General features: G+C 41.3%; 2 protein-coding genes and 1 long non-coding RNA gene across 3 annotated transcripts; all 3 read left to right on the forward strand.

Moving 5' to 3' along the window:
* Nucleotides 1-6,314: 6,314 nt before the first annotated feature.
* LOC306974258 (histone-lysine N-methyltransferase SETDB1-B-like) lies at nucleotides 6,315-10,488 on the forward strand. The gene is made up of 6 exons (XM_079571433.1): nucleotides 6,315-6,353; nucleotides 8,179-8,646; nucleotides 8,872-9,073; nucleotides 9,144-9,217; nucleotides 9,427-9,617; nucleotides 10,350-10,488. The coding sequence occupies exons 1-6, from the start codon at nucleotides 6,320-6,322 to the stop codon at nucleotides 10,431-10,433; spliced, it is 1,053 nt and encodes a 350-aa protein (XP_079427559.1). The 5' UTR covers nucleotides 6,315-6,319; the 3' UTR covers nucleotides 10,434-10,488.
* A 2,895-nt stretch (nucleotides 10,489-13,383) lies between these two features.
* Nucleotides 13,384-15,793, forward strand: LOC306974329. The gene is made up of 3 exons (XR_013793624.1): nucleotides 13,384-13,424; nucleotides 13,899-13,945; nucleotides 15,493-15,793. It is a non-coding gene; the product is annotated as an uncharacterized lncRNA (long non-coding RNA).
* Nucleotides 15,794-15,807: 14 nt separating this feature from the next.
* LOC306974330 (histone-lysine N-methyltransferase SETDB1-B-like) lies at nucleotides 15,808-22,489 on the forward strand. The gene is made up of 6 exons (XM_079571521.1): nucleotides 15,808-15,927; nucleotides 20,938-21,139; nucleotides 21,210-21,283; nucleotides 21,377-21,567; nucleotides 21,992-22,045; nucleotides 22,477-22,489. The coding sequence occupies exons 1-6, from the start codon at nucleotides 15,858-15,860 to the stop codon at nucleotides 22,477-22,479; spliced, it is 594 nt and encodes a 197-aa protein (XP_079427647.1). The 5' UTR covers nucleotides 15,808-15,857; the 3' UTR covers nucleotides 22,480-22,489.
* The last annotated feature ends 627 nt before the right edge of the window (nucleotides 22,490-23,116 follow it).

The raw sequence follows: 23,116 nt of genomic DNA on the forward strand, positions 1-23,116 counted from the left end.
CTATGCTGCTGACAAGCAGTGATGGGCCCCCCACGCTTTTTCTACAAACAATGAATAAAGGAATAAGTGAATTTGAACTTTCCTAAAGCTTTTATAACATCCCAATTCTGCACGGGATTACTTTATAATCTCTTTTCAATACTTACAGGGAGCAACACTGTAAGGTCTATGAGAACTACCGGTAGTCCTCTGATTTACAATCGATAAATGCTTTCTTATTAGATGCACAAAAGTCGTTTTCAAAAACATTATTTCCACTGGAGGACAAAGCAAATGTTATTCCATTACTATTCTGAGAAACATCAGAATTGGACTGGATATTCTCCCCTGCGGTAATGTGACTGCTCATGTTTCTTCCCCCAAACTAACTACGCTTTATGAAAAAGACAACTGTACAATTTCTGAACCACTTCTGAAATTTTGAAATTCCGTTATGGCAGATAAATTCTCCCTTACCAAGGTAATGCTATCAAATAAACGGTCTCTTTGTTGTAAATGCCCACATTAACATCACCTCTGTCATCAGGCCCTGGTTCAGGCTGGTGTAGCATGGACCGGATGGCACCATAGGCCCATTACAGATGTATCGGGTGGCACTGGATCCTGGTCACTCTCACGGGGGCTTGGCTGACACTCAAAGGATTAAGGACCGAGACTGAGCCAAGAACTGGTCCAACTTACATGATGACTTTCCAAAGTTTTCCATTAATCAGAGGTGGGTATGAGTTACACTGAATTACATCTGCTCTGTTCACTTATGAGTGACTTGAATAATTTGTTCTCCTCATGGTAATTATATTGACTCTTAGACTTGACATACTTTATTGGCCCACAAGGGCAATTGCATTGTCACAGGAGTTCAATAAAAGTAATCATACACAAATAATTAAAATTGTACCACCAATAATAAGGATAAAAATTAATAAGAACAATTAGTTGAAATAGTAAAAAAGACACGTATTAAATTCTGGCAAATGTACACATTTACAAACATAAAGATCTTAATATGAGATTAAACAGTATATACAAAAGAGGGAACAGATTAAACATATGTAATGCTGCTGTGTAAATGAACAGTAGAGAATTGACATGAATGACGGTTATCTGTCACAGAGCGGTGAGCTGTTGTAAAGCTGTTATGTGAATGTGTTCCTGTAATGTTCACTGTGGTTTTACAATGTACAAGAGAAACATTTTCAAATAACAGCGTTACTTTGAAAAACGGTTGTTGTCCCACATTTATTGAGAAAATATCAAAATCTTTGCTATCTACTGTGTGTTCCTCCCAAAAAACTAATTCAGTCCACAGAATATTTTTCCAGTAATGCTGTGGCGTATCCAAGTGCTCTTTCGCAAAGTTGAATAGTTTGGGATGAACACACAATGTCATGTGTGGAGTAAAAATGGAACAGCACCAACATCAAAACCCTGTCTGGAGCAGGGAGAATCATGGGGTGGGGCTGTTTTATTGCCTCAGGGCCTGGACAACCTGCTATCATCAATAGAGGAAATGAATTCACAAGTTTATCAAGATAGTTTGCAGAAGTCATTCACAACAGCGTAGAATAATTAAGTAAACCATTGTATTAAATAGCTGGCTGATCCTTCTTTTGCAGCAATAACTGCTTTCCTGTAGTTGCAGATTAGACGCTCACAACGATCAGGTTGAATCTTGGACATTTCCTCTTTACAAATCTGTTGCAGCTCAGCAAGATTACTGGGTTCACTTACATTTTCCTCCCTGTCCTGTGAATGTTGACATGTTATGGCCATTTAAAATATGATAAAATGTAAATGTTTGTGTGGTATTAGTTTAAGCAGACGCTGTTTATTCATTCTTAAGATTTTGACGAAGCTCAGACCACATTTAGCAACCAATTTCGACAGAAATGTGAGAAATTCTGAAGCGTTCACATACATTTTCCTCCCATTGTATTTGTTTATTTGGTTGGGACAGTGCATGTTGCATATACATTAGAAAACCTAAAAAAACGACCCACAGCCACTGGGTCACTGAAAGATCAAATAGGCACTAATATCAACTTTTTTTACACATAAAAAGTCGCAAAATGCATCTTTGAATTTAAAGCCACACCATGGAACTTTCCAGGTTAATCTGTTGTTTCATCATAAGAACAACTCAAACTTTGTAAAACCAAACCCAGTGATCACAAATATGCTCCTAATGATGATGAGCTTGACACAGACTGCAGCAGGTTATCAAAATAAAGTATTTGGAAGAGGATGTTATTCCAGATGTTCTCCATGGAGACGAGCTGGTGATGCCCTGCTCCCAGCCAAGTCATGTGATCTGAGGAGAGGCGAGCTTGTGCACAGTAAAGACACATGTTTATAGAGATTCTTTTTACTAATACAAAAACATGCAAGAAATCAACTTAAAGTGATATTTCAGGATTTCCTAGTTATCCAGAGTGTTGTTGAATTCTGAAGATGTTTTTTTGGAGCCTGCATTAAACACAGTGCACCTGAGGCAAATCACTTGTAACACCAGACTAGCCATATAAATGTCTGTGTTGACTGAATGATGTTTTAATATAACCATTTTGCTTTTAAAAGAAATTGTATTTGAGCAGCTTCCTGGTGGTAAGCTAAGCAGGGCCGGCTCGACAGTATAGTTTGTTTACAAAACAAAGGAGCTTTCTACAAATCAGATATGGCAACGTTTGGAGGACTACCCAATTATTTTGAAGAGGGTTTTAATGCAGGCTACTAGTTACCATAGACATGCGCTAGCCTGGCACTAGCCTAGCACCACTAAACTCTTCAAATATAAGGACTTCCTGAATTAAAAACAAAATATATCTCAAGAAACACTCTGGATAACTAGGAAAAGAAGCTCTTTGTCAAAAATCCTGAAATATCCCTTTAAGTCGGAATATTTTAACATCCTTATTTGATGAGAGCAAGCAACAAGGGAAGCTTAACAATACATGCGCTATATCACGCAATTCACCTGCACTGTTCAGCCCTGTAGCGTAAGACGGGACAGGGGAGGAGAGTGTCGGGCCTAAGGGAGTGGTAACCAGAGCCGCATTACCGATTAAATTGTGGAGGCAGATGCGAGCGTGCAGTGGAAATTGACCCTACCACTTTAAAATGGAGATTGTTACTGTGATGCTGACAAGAAGAAGAGAGCAAAGGATGAGGTCCGGGGCATAGAGGTAAAACGATCCTGCTACATATGCAATTAGGCAAGGAAGCCTTTAGGGAGCAGCCAAAAGGGAGAGTGTGTCATAAAATGCAGGTCTAAAGTAAACAAATTTGGGCAATGAAAATGTGAATGGATCGAAAAGAGAGTAGTAGAAAAGAGTATAGCCAAAATTGTATCACTTCACAAATACTGAAGCAGAAGTGGGTTCTCTAATAATTCTGACCAGCTGTTTTGAAATAATCACAGTACATTATAATATATGTAGAGTAAATTACTAAAGTAAATAAGGCTTGAGAGACATGCATTTGATGACCGTCTCACCTCTTCACAACCCTTTTGAAACCATAACGCACATTTATAAAGCCTGATAATATGTCAATAAAGTGAGTTATTATTCCAAAGTAGTATTTAACCGCAAAATGGGTATGCCCTTCCTGATGCAAAAAGTCACTACAGAAGAGTTTATTGTAGAGTTTACCTTGGGATCGCCCACTTTTCTTCTAAAAACGCTAAAAGCCCTGTTTATTTAATGATTAGTCTCCTGCTAAAAGATCAAGAGTTGCTGATGAAGCTTCTTGAGGTGACACATAACTACTTTGTACTAGATGATAAAAACTTTCCACGATGTTGAAAACCTCTTTTACAACTCAGAGCAAACACATTCACCCAGGAGTTTGATGATGACATTTTTTCCAGACCCTTTTTTTTTTGTAAATTGACTTTGAAACAACAATACTCCCTTTTTGTATGTTTTTGGTTCCTCGTCCCATCTCTGAGTAAGTTCATATTTGAGCAGACCTTAAATCTTTGCGTCCCTTTCTCACTAAGCCCTCTCCATGTTTTGCATAGCCTTTACAGCCTTGTGTAATGAAGGGCCTTGGTGTCGATCGAGATGCTGTGCTCAGCCGGCGTGAAGCCTAAACTGGCGACAGCACCCAATATCCTTTTGACGGGACGACAAAGGCGGAGGGGTGTTTGATACACTTGTGTACCGTGTTGACTGTTATCCAATTCCTGCTTAAGTATTAATAAAGAGCTTTACTCTGGCAGTGGGAGGTCCTAAGGTGCGAGGCTGTGAGTAGTGTACAGCCGTGTATGGAGCATCTGCGCTGGACGTGAATGTGTTTGTGGTTTAGTTTACAAAGAATGTTTCAGAGGAAGTGGCTCTAGGGAGGCATTTATTATTTGCCTATATATCTGCACCTCCAAGAGTGAGGGTGAGTTGACTTTTGCAGATTTTTTTTTTTAAATCTTTTTGATATTTTGACAAAGTTATTTTTTTCTTGCCTGCATGGAACAGATTGTGATCTATAGCTGTGACTCTGCTATTAAGAGAGTTTTGGAGTATGGGATACAGATGCCTCAAAAGCCATGACAGAGGATGTTGTTAGTGGATTTACTGCCACACAGAGACAAAGGTAAGTTGATACCCTCAAAATCTACTAAACAGTATTTCTACTTTGCATTTATTTATAGGCATTCTTTTCATATAGTAGATGATGTGCTTTGAGAGTTTTAAAGGTTAACGCACAATTTTCCTTTTAGCTCCAGGAAAAATTTTAATATATCTACCTTTATTCTTTATCGGGGACAGAGTTATACTCAAACTACTTTGTTTTTCTTTAAATTTAGGTTTTATACGTGTCAGCACTTTCAGAACCGTGTGGACACAGCACTTTCGATGAAGACATTTGGAGAATATGGACCCACAAGCGCCTCGCCCTTTCACTCAGTTTGAGGTGGACGTGGATTTGGGATTTGCACTTTTCTTTCTCTTCGTTTTGGTTTTCTTCTTGTTTGTGACGGTGGTCCGATGTGCACAGACTGTAGTGGACCCTTATGGCTCTATCTCTACGTCCACGTACCAAGAGGAGCAGATCACGTGAGAGGACATACTGCAAGGAAAAAAGACAATATTATAATGGCTAAAATGTCTATTAAGTTGACAAGCTTTCAAATAGAATAGAATAGAATAGAAGCCTATACTCCCAGTCTCCTGGTTAGTTTGCAGCTGTGTGTACCAACCGTCCTTTTGAAGCTGAAATTAATGCCATAAGGTTAGAAAGAACAATAGTGAATGTATGTAGTGTATTTATTTTATTTGTGACCACTTTAATGAGTGCATAAAAGCCTTGTTTAAGTAAAGAAGAAATGTGTTTGCATGTTATAAGCAAGCATTATTAAGCCATTATTTCACACCTTTTTATTCCTTTTTCTAAACGTTTGTGTACTCTAAATGGTCTAGGAATGATCCATTGCAGTAGAGATTTTGAGACATAGTAGACTGAGTTGAAAACGTTTTACTTCTATCTTCAGAAGCTTCTTCTCTCTCCTGTTGTCAAAATGTAAGGTAAAGTAAAACATTGTAAGACTGGTTTAACACACAAAAAGCTCTGGCTACTCCTGTGAGGACTGGTCAAGACTGCCATAACCTATATAAGTATCAATTGCCCTGTAAGTTGAGTGTTCATTTTTCCACATTAGAAATATTAAATCTGAAAATGAAACCAGTTACTGTGAAACTTGTGCAGTGTTTATTTATGTCGTTTCATTTTGGTCCAGTGGTGGCGCTAGTGGGCAACTCAGCGGTCTGCTACACCAGTCACAGAGGAAGAAGAAAAAGTAAAATAAAAAATTAAAATACTTTGGCTGAGCATATGGTTCCGTACTCTCATCCCTAACAACGGGTAAGTTTGCAAAACCTACTGTTTTCAAAGGTTATTACCAAGTTGTAGCTTGAATAACTTTGGTGCGTTCTAGGCGATTAGTAATTGGTATCTTTCCCACTTGAAAATTACGACTTACGACCTGAGGGCGGTCCAGGTGATTAATTTAAAGTCGTATGTAATAAAATGGCTACAACAGTTAGCTCATACGATGCTAACGTTTTATGAAAGTTCATCAAAACCAGATATTGTTAAAAACATGTGACGTTACGTTATGTTGAAAGCTGTAAAAGTAACGTTCACGTCACAGATGCAGTGGTTTTGTTATAAGTTTATCATTAGCTGCGCTCCACCACTGGAGGCCGCCATTACTGTCCTCATCTCGCACATGAATACGAACCCGTAGCAGTCTAGAGGTTTCCGATATATATTATTTTTTCTCATTGTTTATCTTTGTGTTTGTCTATCTAGATTGTTGACAATGGAGGAGGAGACAAAGGCATACCAATCAGCAGGTAACATAAGATTATAAAAACATTTAAAAACACTTGTTCTCCCACCCATAATGTTAGATTTTTATACAATTTGGCTTTTTCATACTCCGAGCTCCTCCCGGGTAACTGAGCTCCTCACCCGATCTCGAAGGGTGCGCCCAGCCACCCTGTGAAGGAGACTGATTTCGGCCGCTTGTATTCGCGATCTTGTCCTTTCGGTCATTACCCAAATCTCATGACCATAGGTGAGAGTGGGAACGTAGATCGATCGGTAAATCGAGAGCTTTGCCCTCCGACTCAGCTCCCTCTTCACCACGACAGACCGATACAGCGACCGCATCACTGCTGACGCCGCACCGATCCGTCTCACTCGTGAACAAGACCCCGGGATGTTTGAACTCCTCCACTTGGGTAAGGACTCCCCACCGACCTGTAGAGGGGAAGCCACCTTTTTCCGGTGGAGAACCATGGCCTCGGATTTGGAGGTGCTGATCCTCATCCCGGCCGCTACACACCTGGCTGCAAACCGCCCCAGAGCAGCTGAAGGTCCTGGTTCGTTGAAGCCAACAGAACATCATCGTCTGCAAACAGCAGAGATGAGATCCTGAGGCCCCCAAACCGGACACCCTCAGGCCCCTGGCTGCGCCTAGAAATTCTGTCCATAAAAGTAATGAACCGAACCGGTGACAAAGGGCAGCCCTGGCGGAGACCAACACGCATCGGGAACAGGTCTGACTTACTGCCGGCAATGCGAACCAAGCTCCTGCTATGGTCATACAGGGAACGGACAGCCCTTAGCAGAGGGCCCCGGACCCCATACTCCCGGAGCACCCCCCCACAGGGCACCACGAGGGACACGGTCGGCATCCCTTACTTCCGGGCGCCACCACCGGGTTCGGGGATTGCCGCCGCGACAGGCACCAGAGACCTTACGGCCCCAACTACTATCGACAATAGAGAAGGAGAACAGGTTCCACTCGGACTCCATGTCCCCAGCCTCCCTCGGAATCTGGGTGAAGCTCTTCCAGAGGTGGGAGTTGAAGACCCCACTGACAGAGGGATCCGCCAGACGTTCCCAGCAGACCCTCACAACACGTTTGGGCCTGCCAGGTCTGACCGGCTTCCTCCCCTGCCAGCGGATCCAGCTCACCACCAGGTGGTGATCAGTTGACAGCTCAGCCCCTCTCTTCACCCGAGTGTCCGAGACACGCGGCCGGAGATCAGATGACACAACTACAAAGTCGATCATCGACCTCCTGCCTAGGGTGTCCTGGTGCCACGTGCACTTATGGACACCCTTGTGCTCGAACATGGTGTTCGTTATGGACAAACCGTGGCTAGCACAGAAGTCCAATAACAGAACACCACTCGGATTCAGATCGGGGAGGCCGTTCTTCCCAATCACTCCCATGCAGGTCACACTGTCGTTACCCACGTGGGCGTTGAAGTCCCCCAGTAGAACAATGGAGTCCCCAGTCGGAGCACCATCTAGTACCCCTCCCAGGGACTCCAAGAAGGCCGGGTACTCTGCACCGATGTTGGGCCCGTAGGCCGAGACAACGGTGAGAGAGCTGGGGGGCTACAAGCAAACCCACCCCGGCCCGCCGCCTCTCCCCGCGGGCAACTCCAGAAAAATGGACAGTCCAGCCTCTCTCCAGGAGTTGGGTTCCGGAACCCAAGCTGTGCGTGGAGGTGAGCCCGACTATATCTAGCCGGTATCTCTCAACCTCCCGCACAAGCTCAGGCTCCTTCCCCCCCCCGGGAAAGGTTGTTGGGTTTATTTAAGTTTTATCAACTGCACAACCGGCCCTATTTTTATCTCTATTGTGTCTTGATGTTTTTGCAGAAAATGAGTGTAGATCATCTTGCACGTCTTCTGACTCAACAAAACTGACTAAAAAGGCTGTAGTGGTGTTAACTAAACTGCCTCAGTCCAAGATTAATGGGTTACGGCCACCAACGCCAGAGCAGTTCTACAGTGAAGAAGACTCCTTGAGTAGCTCGGACACTGACATGATGTGGGAGCCAGGACGCGACTCAAGCGATTCTGAATTTTCACTGGCAAATCAGAAAACAAAAGAAAAAATCAAGAAGCGGGTTAAGATCACTCACGCATCTTGCAGCAGCAACAACAACCTCGCTGCAGACCCAGTGATTATAACATCCACGCAGCAGCTCAGCCAGTGCAACACGGCAAATACCAAAGCACGGCCTAAACTTCCAGAACCGGAGGTCAAAGTGGACATGACTGTGATCGCCAGAAAGAAGCCTCTGAGGTGGGAACGTGGGAAAGTCGTGGATGTCGTGACAAAAGGTAAGAACAAAAGGTGATGTGGGAGTGGAGTACCATGAAATTACTGTCAGAGGGTTGATACTGATTGATGCTGATGTGCTGTGTTTTGGAAATTGTGAGTTAGAAAGAAATAACGTTTTTTTACTCGGTTGTCTTTGTGAAATAGTTTCTATTGCATTAAAGTCGCCTTCTACCTCAGTATTTTTTATTTCACGTCATCTTGTGTGCGTAATCCATGTTTTAAAGAGGACGGGCGTGTGAAATACAAAGTGAGTTTTGAGCAGAAGGGAAAGAGTCTAGTTTCTAGGCACCATGTTGCCCTCGACAGCCCTCCCAAACTAGCCCAGCTGTATGTCGGTGCCCGTGTGGTCGTCCGCTGTGAGGTGAACAAGTTCAGATTCTGGCCTGGAATTTTGACAGAGCTCCCAAGAAGGAGTAATCATCTGAGGTAGGAATGATTCACATTTATCATATGTAATTTAATGTGTGTACAGAAACTTATGTGGTTTCTTTTAAAGGTTTTTGGTCTTTATTGATGACCACACGCCAGTCTATGTTGGATTACCTTCACTTCACCTGGTTTGCAAGCAACGTAAGGCAACCTTTGTAATTGTATGTCTCGGGGACTGCAGATGGATATTAACTCCAAGGGTTAAAGTCTAGTACAAAGCATCTTTTCATATGCTGATTATTATGCTCTTGTACATGTCCCTGTCAAATAAACAAGATAAACTAAACTAAAACTAAACCTTGGAGCTAACTATGCATTGACTTTAATGTTTGCTTTTGATTCTTTGGTAGTGGACAATCCTCTTGAAGATGTGCCGGAAAGTGCCCACAGGATTTGGATGGAGCAGTACTTAAAAGACTGGCCATACCCTCATTTAACCCAGTACAGAGTGGGACAGAACCTTATCGCTGAGTTAAACGGAGCACAGAAGAGGTGTGAAGTCCTTTTGGTGGACGGCAGCTTGGTACAAGTTAATTTTCATGTAAGTCTCTTACAGCGTTCTACTTCTGTTTTTTTCCTACTCCTACTTTTTTTTCCTAATGTTGCTCAGTTATGGAAGTGTATTTGGAATGGAAGCTTATTAGTGCAGCGCTTTTCATATGACACAAGTCACCCAAAGCGCCTCACATAGTGTCGGAGATTTGTTATTCATTCACTCCACACACAGTGGTGGTGAGCCGCATATGTAGCTACAGTTTCCCCCGGGGTAGACTGACAGAACTATGACTGCACACACCTGCGCCAACGGTCCCTCTGACCACCACCATTCATTAACATTTCAGGTGGGAGGTCATTGGAAGTGCTCTCTCTTTGGGCGGCACGGTAGCGCAGCGGTTAGTGCTCTCGCTTCACAGCTAGAAGGTCCGGGTTCGATTCCCACCTGCACGGGGCCTTTCTGTGTGGAGTTTGCATGTTCTCCTCGTGTCTGCGTAGGTTTCCTCCGGGCACTCCGGTTTCCCCTACCACTAAAAACATGCACAATAGGCCAGGATGAATGATGTGTGTGAGTGATTGTATGGTGGTCAGAGGGTCCGTTGGTGCAGAAAGCGCTTCTAGCAGTCTCCTCCAGAGGAACTGAAGCTACAAACGTAGTTTACTACCACCGAGTATGGAGTGAATGTACAATTGTGACCATGTCTGTGAAAGGCGCTATATAAATAAAGATCTTCTCCTTTTTCTCGGTTGTGTTCTTATTTTATTTTCTTGTTCCCAGGAAAACCAGTTTAAGGAGTGGATCCACAAAGGCTCCACACGTCTTGAACAAATGGCAAGATTTTTAGAATTCAAATCCTGTTAAACAAATGAATATATTGATTAATTTTCACATTTTACATGCATAAGGTTTCGGACGTCATTTTTAAAACTCTGTTGGCAATTGTTCCACACTACTATTCTAGCCCAGAGGTGTCCAAACCTCTTCATCCAGGGCCACATGTCAAAATGTCTGAAGTAGAGAGCCACTCACTGACAACTCATAAGATAAAGTAAAATTCCCTTTGCTCTATATGTTTATAATAAAGGAAAATCATAGATGCATTTCAAGTCTCCCGCCAAAATGTTTTTTTATTGACCTTGTGGAATTGTAAAGAAAAACCTGCCTTTTTGCATTTAGGGCCAAATTAACAGGCAGCTCGTCATTTGGGCACCTCTGTTCTAGCCATTGTTAAAGGTGAGTCGTTCCTGGATTACTAATGTTTTTTTTGTGTGTTTTCTCCCCCACCAGTTGTAATCTTTGCAACCGGAGGGAACCTGGCTTGCTGGCTCCCTGGCTTCACTGCTCCTCTGAAACGGGGCAGCGCCTCCTGGCTTTGTCCCCATCTCAGAGCGTTGTGTCCTGCACTGGTAAGCTGATATCAGATGATGTGCTTTGAGAGTTTTATAGGTTAAGGCATAATTTTCCTTTTACTTATAGGGAAACTTATTTTTCATCGAGGACAGAGTTACTTAAACTCTATTGATTTTCTTTAGAACATTTAAAAAAAAAAAATGTGTTGGTACTTTAAGAACCCTGTGGACACAGCACTTTCGATGAAGACTTTTGGAGAATATGCACCCTCAAGCCCATTGCCCTTTCACTCAGTTTAAGGTGGCTGTGGATTTGTACTTTTCTTTGGGATTTGGTTAAATAAAGGTCAGATAAATAAATACAAATCTTTCTCTTTTTTTTTTTTTTCTTGTTTGTGAGGGTGGTCTGACTGTAGTGGACCCTTATGGCTCTATCTCGACCTCTACATACCAAGAGGAGCACTTGAGAGGACATACTGCAAGGAGAAAAATACACTCTTTAGCTTACAAGCTTTCAAATTTACTCAAAGTGCTTCATATTAGTCTGATATTTATAGAATAGAAGCCTATACTCAGTCTCCCGGTCAGGTTGTGGCTGTGTGCACCATCCTTTTGAAGCTGAAATTATTGTGCTACATAGACTCATGTTCTTCCTGAGTAAGCTATTCAGTTTCTTTATATTGTGATGAACATAGTATATTTTATTTGTGGCCACTGCACTGAGTGATAAAAGCCTTGAAATGTGTTTGTATGGGATGAGGGGAATCGCCATGTCATCACGTCCAAGGCTTTAGTGGGCAACGCAAATGTATTCAATCAATCAAAGTTTATTTATATAGCACCTTACAATAACACAAAGAAGGACCAAAGTGCTTCACAGAAAGATAAAACAACTTTAAAAAATCATTACATACAAGATATAAATAAGTGCGATCTAAGTCTTAAAAGCTAGTTTGAAAAGGTGTGTCTTTAATCTAGACTTAAGGGAGGGACAGATCTGTGAGAACACGCAGACAGAGGGGGCATTAAATTGATAATAGTTCTACGGTGGGTCAAAGCAATGTTCACAAAAAGAGCATTGCTTCTGTAAAAAGATCTACACTGAATAAGAGCTGCGATTAAAAAAAAAAAACAGCACTTCACGCCTGGGAAAAAAATCAGCTGTTTGCCCACTGTTCACCAAAACATCAGGTGAATGTTGCAGAGCACAAAACGGCCGCCAGAGGGCCCTCTACTAACATTCCTGCTTGGAGCCCCCTGGTACCCTTGCTACACTGTCTGTGCGTGCTGGTTATTGACCGACTTTTTGAATGGGATTTGTTTCACAATCCTCTCCAGGGCGTGGTTTTCCCTTTTGGTTGTACACTTTTTTTCCCTCCCACATCTTTTTCTTCCCTTCGCCTCTCTATTAATGTGCCTGGACACATCCGACCTCTTTAGCAATGACCTTTTGAGTCATGCCCTCCTTGTGCAGGAAGTCACTGGTCGTCTTTTGGACAACCGTCAAGTCAGTCTTCTGTCAAGTCTGATTTGAGTGTGGCATGTTATGGTAAATATTGAGACCATATTAAATAAAAACCGGAGAGAAGTTGTCCTGAATCAAGCGTGCAGGTTTATTTAACATAAGCATATGGAGAAACACCAAGTACCTGGATACCAGACAGCACAATGATCACACGATTATGGAATGCCCCAATGGTGTAATGGGTCAGATTGACCTAAGACATTCAGAGACCCTGAAGAAATGTATAAGACAGGCGTCGCCAAAGCGAGGACACAAACACCCTGTCTCCAATTCTAGATAAGATGTCCTGACCTTGACCAAGCAGGTGCCAATGATGTAATGGTCAAAGGAGTCTTACATTGTTACAACTCATACACAAACATGCACCTGAACTCTGGGAATGAGGTAATGCTTACTGAATATAGGTCACTGTATGTAATGGTCAAATGTCCATAAAGCATATGTGACATGATGAGAGGAATAAACAATTAATGGTTCAGATTTCTATAACAGGCACCAGGTCTCTTCAATATTGAACCTTTTCACAATATTCTTATATTTTTTTTAGATACTGATTTGGGGTTTAGTTTTAAGTTACAACCATCAAAATGAAAAGCAAAAAGCACTTGAAATATATCAGTCTGTGTGGAATTAATATACATTATTTTTCATATTCTAGTTATATGACGAGCACCTGTATATAAGTATTAATTTTCCTGTGCGTTGAGTGTTTATTTTTCCTCATTACAAATATTAAATCTGAAAATGAAACCAGTTACTGTGAATCCAGTGCAGTGTTCTTGTGAACGTTTTAAAGACGTACATAATTTGGTCCAGTGGTGGCGCTCGTGAGCTCCCTAGCGGTGTGTTGCTTCAGTCGCAGAAGAAGTAGTGCTATATATTTCAGTGGTTGAATCCTGCGTCCTCCTCGGTACCGCGTCAAAAAACTTTTGACAAATACTTTGGCCGAGCATTTGGTTCCCTCGTCTCTAACAACAGGTAAGTTCGCAAAATCTACTGTTTTCAAGTTAGTGCAACACTAATGTTGCGTTCATTTCCATCAAGTTTCCTGTCAAATTGCTCAGAGAGAAAAAAAAAATCAAAACAGCAGGAGAAAAGTTTCACTCTTATTTTGTGCTGGGGCATTTGCAAACTGCTTTTTTTTCTGAATGAGGGAAATAAGTTAATAACAGGCAATGTAAAAAGTGTAGTTGCATGTTTTAATCATTTTCCACTTTTATGCATGAATATAATGTAAATTAACGTGAAAGTATTCAAAGGATTCAGAATACAGTACTCTAATACATTACAAATACATTTAAAGGCTAGTATTCCGTATTATATAACGAAATACAATTTCAAAGTACTCTCCCCAACACTATGCATGCGGGATGTTTGAATAGCTCAAGTTAATTTTGATTATTTTGCTGATTTATATTTCTCATTGTTTATCTGTGTGTTTGTCTATTACAGATTCTTGACAATGGAAGAGGAGGAGACGATGGAATTCCAGTCAACGGGTAACATAACATTACAATTTGGCTTTTTAATGTTAAAGAATAGATATGGGAAAGGTTGTTGTATCTAATATACAGGTGACTCTCAGAAAATTAGAATATCATAGAATATATGTTGTCGTCATGGATTGAGCAGATTGTCAGGAAATGGCCATTCAAAAGTGTGGGGGACCATCACAAGGAGTGGACTGAGGCTGGAGACGGCATCAAGAGCCACAACACATAGACAGATCCTGGACATTACCTTCAAATGTCATATTCCTCTGGTTTAAGCATCCTGGTCTTCCATAGCACCATAGCAGTGCCACAGGCTGATAGTATCCATGCCATGCTGCAATAATACAAGTCAAAGGGGCTGAAGTACATTTGCATGATTATAGTTTTCAGAGGGGCCACATTTCTTTGTCTTAAAATCATTTTCATTGATTTCATGTTATATTCAAATTTTCTGAAATGTTAATTTTTTTGTATTTTTTTTACAAGCAGCAAGACAACGTTTTCCAAATTAAAACCTGCAAAGGCTTGACATCTGTCACCATGAGTCTATATCAGGGGTGTCCAAATTTATTTCACCAAGGGCCGTATATTGACATGTTTAAGGCATGGAGGGCCACAGATCAGTGGTCAATGCATTCAAACTTTCAACTGCGTGTATTTAACAGAGGTTTAAACTATTCCCCAAACTTTCTTGGAACCATAATGCTAGCCCAGTCTCACAATAAATGTTGATTTTTGAGGTTTTAATTGTGTGGAATTGTTAAAATTGCAGGAAAATTACCATCTCTGGTGATGTGTGGCAATAAAACAAGAAGCCTGAGGGCCACCAAAAATGTGTCTGAGCGCAGTGTTTGGCCCACGAGCCGCACTTTGGACACCCCTGGTCTATATCACATATGAGTTTAACATTTTAAACTGAATTACAGAAATAAATTAGCCTGGCTAACACCAGACTAAAATCACAAGTGATATTTAGTCTGGGGACCACCAATTCATTTTCTCGTAGGAGAGGTGTGGTTTACGATCGTCCATACTCGTTAATTGGGCGATACGAAAAAAAAAAAAAAAAAGTCTCATGCGTCTGCACGTAGCCATGGCCAATCGTATCATCGTATGAGATGACGTATGACGCACCCGCTGTAAACTTTTGAGCTAAATTATTTAGAACAAGGTCTAAAGCTTGATCAAAAAATACCATCGTGTCTGCTGCCGTCACGTTGGATCCGTAAATAAACTTTTTTTTTATTATCCGTAAATAATCTACAAGCTTCCATATATCGAATAGCGCGTCATCGTCTTGCCGTCCCTCCTCGCTCTGTGATTGGTTCCCAAATCCACCGGAGATTTCGGCCATGGTCCCCAGGCTGTTGTGCAGTTCGAAATAATTCGAGCGCACACAGCAGCCTGGCGTTAGCCAGGTTAGAAATAAATCAACTTTTTCACGATATTCTAGTTTACTGAGTTTCACCTGTATGTACCCTCACTATTATTATAGTTTGATCAACTGCACAACTGGCCATATTTTTTTAATTTCCATTTTGTCTTTTTTGCAGGAAATGAGTGTAGATCATCTTGCACATCTTCTGACTCGACAAAACTGACTAAAAAGGCTGTAGTGGTATTAACTAAACTGTCTCAGTCTACGATGAATGGGTTACGGCCACCAACGCCAGAGCAGTTCTACAGTGAAGAAGACTCCTTGAGTAGCTCGGACACTGACATGATGTGGGAGCCAGGACGCGACTCCAGCGATTCTGAATATTCACTGTCAAATCCAGAAACAAAAGAAAAGCTCAAGAAGCGTGTTAAGATCACCCATCCATTTTGCAACAACCGCCTTGCAGTCCCAGCGGTTGTAACCGACATGTCATTTACCAGACCACGGCCAAAACTTCCTGAACCGGAGGTCAAATTGGGCATGACTGTGATCGCCCGAAAGAAGCCTCTGAAATGGGAACGTGGGAAAGTCGTGGAGGTCGTGACGAAAGGTAAGAACAAAAGGTGATGTGGAAGTGGAGTACCATGAAATTACTGTCATAGGGTTGATGTGCTGTGTTTTGGAAATTCTGTCATTTTAATGAGTTAGAAAGAAATAACGGTTCTTTACTCGGTGGTCTTTGTGAAATAGTTTCTATTGCATTAAACGGTGCACTGAAGAGTTAAACAAAAAAGAAGCCCAGAGAGGGAGTGGGACAATTCCACACAGCTTATCAAGTTATGCCAAGGCCACATAAGGCTAGAGTGTTTTCCCATCACAACTGTTCAAAACCCAAGTGCTATTTTGTGCTGATTTGTATTTTTCTAGGAATCGAGAAGCCAGCTCCCATTGCATCCAAACAATGTATAATATAGTAATTGCCATTCTGTAATGTAATGACTTTTGACGAGGTGTAGCATTGTCCATACAATGAGTTAATTAGTTAATTTTGCTACTATTGGTTGATGCACAAAACCAATGAGCTTCAAAACTAACAGTAGGGTCAATCCGTCCCAAATCACCTACATTCTCAGAATCTTCCCTGGTGACCCTTTCAGATTTGGAAAAATCACAACTTGCATGCAGAGTGATTTGCTCTAACTCCCAGTAGTTTTTATTAATTTTTTTTCAACAATTTACAAAGTTGTAACCACTTTTTCTGCTTGGGATGCGTTTTGCATTTGTGCACTTGTAAAGAGCTCTAAATCAGCAGTGGAGACATATATAGGGCTGCAAATCGGTCTGTGCCATGTCTGCTAACACATACTGCTAACAATATGTGCAGGAACAATCATCAAAAATTAGCTTGATTGTAGACGTTTGTATTTACAAGTTCCTAAAAATGGCAATTTTTCATTTCTGATTTTTCTTTTCTTTTTCTCCCAAAATGTCAAGTGTATTAAGTGATCATCTTAATCTAGATTTTAGTTTTAGAATGTAATCTTGCTACTGTAGGAACAGGCTTTTGACTTATAGCTTCATAAAAATGGGTCCTACTCAGAAAATCTCAAAAGTGGCCCTCTAGTCCACTTGTTCTCAACCTTTTAGAGCCGCGACCACCATTAAAACAGGTAAAGGGGTTCGTAGCCCCCCGTCCGGGTCGCACCGTGAGAAATAGGAACATTCGCCTACATAATTCTTAAAGGACAAAGAAAAAAAAAGTGGCTGAAATAGAATTAATCAAACTACAAACAAATAATGTCACTCTGGTAAAATGGCACATGCTACAATAAAACATGGTGTTATGGCAATTTTTGATGGTAATTTGCCATACTAAGCAGCCTGGGCTGTAGCCTTAGCTTGACGTGTGCTTTTTTGGTAAAACAAATGGAATGTCCAGACTTGCAGGATACTGAAGAGGTTTGGGTTTAATATGTTTTAGTCCAAGTTCCACTAATACACATCTTGACAGAGGTCCATAGTTCCACAGTTCCATCGCACAGTCAAAAAACTGTTGGGCCTAAAACCCAGGCCAGCTTCTACACCACAAGGGTTCCCCCACCTGTCCATTTAATGAACTGCGTGGCTACCTGGCCCCACCCAAAACACCCAAAACATAAATATAGCTGTTGCCTTTAAAGGAATAGGCCACCGTTTTTACATACTAAAATATGCTCTTACCTCACTTTAGACGTGTTAATATATCCCCGTCTGGTCTTTGTCCGTGCGCTCTGTCACGCAAACGGAGCACATGCGCAGCCTCTCCCACATGTCACATAGCTCCGAAAAAGCTCACGATAGAAGCTACCAAGCTCTTCCACGTGTTCCCTATTTAAAAAAAGTTACGTGAAGTGTTTTCATGCGAAGTATATTTACACAGAAATGTAACATGTCGATTTTATAAGCAAATAAAAAGGGGGACTATATTGTGAGGCGTAATGATACGAGGAGCACAGCGTCCGCGTAGTAACTCCTAAAGACTTCCCCCGCTCACTTCCGTCAATAACCTTTAGGAGTTACTGCGTGGACGTTTTACTCCTCGTATCATTACGCCTCACAATATAGTCCCCCTTTTTATTTGCTTATAAAATCGACATGCTACATTTCTGTGTAAATATACTTCGCATGAAAACACTTCACGTAACTTTATTTAAATAGGGAACACGTGGAAGAGCTTGGTAGCTTCTATCGTGAGCTTTTTCGGAGCTATGTGACATGTGGGAGAGGCTGCGTATGTGCTCCGTTTGCGTGACAGAGCGCACGGACAAAGACCAGACGGGGATATATTAACACGTCTAAAGTGAGGTAAGAACATATTTTAGTATGTAAAAACAGTGGCCTATTCCTTTAAAACAAAATAACTTAGGAATATCGTTTTTTAGCAATTTTAAAAGGAAACTAAAACGGCCTTCACACATTGTATGCTAATGAAAAAAAATTATATTTATCTAAATGATCTCAAATTTGTCTCCCAACCCCCAGGTCGAGAACCACTGAGTCTATGCAGAATTTGACCCAATAGTCAACTACCAAGACACTTAAAAATGTTTTGAGTAGAGCAGGCGCGCACATCCAAGGTTTAAAGCGAGTGTGCTGGACCCAGAAAGATGAAATGGGGAAAACAAAAGCTCTGCACAACTCGAGTGTGCTCCCACAGTTTTATTACTTGCACCAAGTCTTGACGTTTCAGGTGTCAAGCCAGCCTTTCCTCAGACATGAAGAGTGGGGACACACCTGGTTATATCATGCCTCTAATGAGGTCACATGATGACGTTTGTATTTGGTGTATCCCAACTCATTACAACAAAGTGGCAGGTACCCACAGTGGTATTTTTAAAGCCACACCAAAATATGTGGCATTGAAGAAAACAAATGTATTGACATAAATTATATACATACACGTCGGAGGGAATGACACAAGTCTGCCAACAGTACCACAGTGACGATATGATTTGGACTGCAGCTGTAGTAAAGGTGTCAGGACTGTGCAATCGCCTAAGTAAAATAAATCACAGAAACGGTCGTAAGTCATTTAAACCTTTCAGACTCAAGTGTCTAATGTGTAAATCTAGAATGCTTCCCTTTCTTAAGAGAAGAGGGTAAATGTCACCACCTCCTACATGGAAGGTTTTACTATCTGAGTGCACTCACGTTGTGTCGGGCTTGTGTCAAATGAATGGCTACTGGGCTCTTTGTTTCGTTGTTCCAGTCTATTGTGGACTCCGTTCGTTTGGTACTTTTATGTCCTAGACATTCATTTTGAGATGCTGAGTCAAACTTATTACGTGCCTCTTTAATCCATTCTTTTCTGTTACCCCTTTGTTCAAAGCGCTTCTCCAAGACATCTGCCTGAGCTTGATATTACAGGAAGACACAGGTAGACTCTTCTTGAGAGGTGTAGAGTGAAAAGAATTGCCGTGTAGTATGGAGTTGCGATCAGTGCTTTTTCTGTACAGACTCGAGTGTAGTTTGTTGGTCTCTTTGTATATTAAAATGTTTTAAAAGTGAATCTTTTGTGCATCACTCTATGGTGAATCTTAGGTTGAAGTCATTAGTGTTGATGAAGTCACAAACAAACAAAGCTGGCTTTCTGTACCACTACAAATGAAAAAAAAATCAATATATCTTGTCCAATTAGATATGTGTTCCAAGTGTGGATCTCGAGTCATGTTCAGTACGATACACTGTTCGAAGTGTCCACAGAAGAAGGATGCAAAACGGGAGCCATCCTCGAACCCATGCTGGTAGCTGAGATCTGGAGAAAGAATTCGGATTCAAACATAAAGAAATTTGAGGTTAATCCATTGTCAATTAATTCTATGATGCACTGAGTGCTGGGTGAACAATCTGCCCATTGATTGAGGAAGAACTCAGAAGCTCGAAGCCCTCCCTCAAATGGGACATGAGTGTGCAGTGACTCAATGTCCATAGTGACTAGGAGACATGATTCTGGGACCACTATGGTTTTCAGCATTTAAAAAAAATTCCATAGAGTCTCTGATGTACGAGGGGAGCCTATGGATGAGACTATAGGTCGGCCTGGAGGGGCATCTGTGTTTTGTTTGTGGATATTAGGTAAAATGTATATGACAGGTATAACTGGGCAGTCAATCTACATGAAGGCATGTTCAGATCTAGTGCTTTCATTGATTATCAGTAGATGGTTCAGCTTATTTTTATCCTTGATTTAAATGTAGAAGTGGGATTGTGATCCAATTTCCTGTAGAACTTGGTGTTTTGCTCTGTGGTTGTTGTATGTCGTTTACATAAGTAGAGTGGTCTAAGATTTTTGTATTAAATCCAATTCGAGTCTTTGTTCCTTTGTTAGATTCTCTGATACTGTATACTTTTGTTGTTTAGCAGATGGGAAACGTCTTGTTCAACCAGCCTACAGTATGTTTCAATTGAAGGGGTGGAATAAAGGTGCTTGTACCTTTTTGAAAATCGTCCTTGATCGTGCTTGTTGTGATGGAGGTCTGTTGACTCGGGTCCCCTCTGGCTGCTGGTGTGTCCTCAGTGTTGTCAGTTCCTTGTGTCAGAGACAAGGGGGTTGTTAGATTTTTGAGTGTTTCAGCATCCTGCTTGTACTGCAGCAAGGTTATATCCCAATAAACTAAAAATCGAGAATATGAAGATGATCAGTCAATACACTTCCTTTGTAGAGCCCCTGACATTTTGGGGGGGCGGGGGAATCAGAAATTCAAACGTTTTTAGCAGCCTATAAATCCAAAACTTTACTATCATCTAGTTCATGTTTGCCTGAACACCAGTCAAGGCTACACCAGAGATAGTACAACTGTACAGCTTGACCCAGTATGATAAATAGCAATTTAATGTTAGTTACAATGCCGTTTTGTAATAATTGTTTTATTTTTTTTGTTTAGCTATTGGGAGTTAGAGCAAATGCGTTCATTACACATGTGAAAAAAAGTTTCATCCAAATCTGAGAGTGTCACCTGGGAGGCTGTGGGTGAAACCACACGGAATTACCCAGTACTTTCTACCTCCCATATTTTTTATTCCTTAAGAACACGTCAGTTTTTATTAATGTGTATTCTTACACCGTCCTCATGTTTTACAGAGGACGGGCGTGTGAAATACAAAGTGAGTTTTGAGCAGATGGGAAAGAGTCGAGTTTCTAAGCACCATGTCGCCCTCGACAGCCCTCCCAAACTAGCCCAGCTGTATGTCGGTGCCCGTGTGGTCGTCCGCTGTGAGGTGAACAAGTTCAGATTCTGGCCTGGGATTTTGACAGAGCTCCCAAGAAGGAGCAATCATCTGAGGTAGGAATGATTCACATTTATCATATGTAATTTAATGTGTGTACAGAAACGTATGTGGTTTCTTTTAAAGGTTTTTGGTCTTTATTGATGACCACACGCCAGTCTATGTTGGATTACCTTCACTTCACCTGGTTTGCAAGCAACGTAAGGCAACCTTGGAACTAACTAATCATTTCTTGGTGAGAAAGATTTTCCATTCATTGACTGTAACGTTAAACGCTTTTGATTCTTTGGTAGTGGACAATCCTCTTGAAGATGTGCCGGAAAGTGCCCACAGGATTTGGATGGATCAGTACCTACAAGACTGGCCATACCCTCATTTAGGCCAGTGCAGAGTGGGACAGAACCTTAACGCTGAGTTAAACGGAGCACAGAAGAGGTGTGAAGTCCTTGTGGTGGACTGCAGTTTGGTCCAAGTGATTTTTCATGTAAGCCTCTTACAGCGTTCTGTCTTTTGCGCTAACTGCTGCGCCACAATGCCGCCTAAGATGGAAGTGTATTTGGAATGGAAGCTTATTAGTGCAGCTTTTCATATGACACAAGTCACCCAAAGCGCCTCACATAGTGTCGGAGATTTGTTGTTCATTCACTCCACTCACAGTGGTGGTGAGCTGCGTATGTAGCTACAGTTTCCCCCGGGGTAGACAGAAGCACGACTGCACACACCTGCGCCAACGGTCCCTGTTTTGTGCTTGATAAGAAGGTACATTAGTACAATTCTTGTTAACTCGCAATTGAGTCATTTTATATTATTATCTTTTAAGTCTGCATAGAAATCAACAATGCAATTTTAGGTGAGAGGTCATTGAAAGTGCTCTCGGTTGTGTTCTTATTTTATTTTCTTGTTCCCAGGAAAACCAGTTTAAGGAGTGGATCCACAGAGGTTCTTCACGTCTTGAACAAATGGCAAGATTTTTAGAACTGAATCCTGCTAAATATATTGATTCATTTTCACATTTTGCATGCAAAAGATTTTAGGATATGAATTTTGAAACTCTGTCCCCAATTTTTCCACACTACTGCATATTCTAGCCCAGAGGTGTCCAAACCTTTTTCATCCAGGGCCACATGTCAAAATGTCTGAAGTAGAGAGCCACTCACTGACACAACTCATAAGATAAAGTCAAAGTCCCTTTGCTCTATATGTTTTATAATAGTCTCGCGCCAAAATGTTTTTTTTAATTGTGTTTTAGGAATTGTAAAAAAAAAAATGAAACAGAAAAACTGTCTTAATAATAATTAACAGGCAGCTTGTCATTTGGGCACCTCTGTTCTAGTTAAAGGTGAGTCTTTCCTGGATTGCCAATGTTTTTTGTGTGTTTTCTCCCCCACCAAAGTAATCTTTGCACCTGGAGGAAACCTGGCTTGCTCCCTTCAGTGCTCCTTTGAAACGGTGCAGTGTCTTCTGGCTTTGTCCCTAGCTCGGAGCGTGGTGTCCTGCACTGGTAAGCTGATGATATCAGATGAGAGTTTTATAGGTTAAGGCATAATTTTCCTTTTAGTTATAGGGACACTTTATTTTTCATCAGGGACAGCAGGGAGTTATTTAAACTAGTTTGTTTGTTATTTTCTTTATTATATGTGTTGGTACTTTCAGAACCATGTGGACACAGCACTTTGATGAAGACTTTTGGAGAATATGGACCCACATTGCTCTTTCACTCAGTTTGAGGTGGATGTGGATTTGGGATTTGCACTTTCCTGGTTAAATAAAGCTCAGATAAAATAAAATAGATGTTTTTCTTCGTTTTGGTTTTCTTGTTTGTGAGGGTGGTCTGATGTGCACAGACTGTAGTAAAGCCACAAGGGTCCAAATCTCGACCTCCACGTACCATGAGGAGCAGATTACGTGAGAGGACATACTGCAAGAAAATCATACACTATTTTAATGACACAGATTTCTATTTAGTTTACATTTTTTCAGTTTTACTCAAAGTGCTTCAAATGAGTCTGATAATCATAGAATAGAAGACTCCA

The sequence above is a fragment of the Gobius niger genome, assembly GCF_951799975.1.
Source record: "Gobius niger genome assembly, chromosome: 14".
Lineage (NCBI taxonomy): Eukaryota > Metazoa > Chordata > Actinopteri > Gobiiformes > Gobiidae > Gobius > Gobius niger.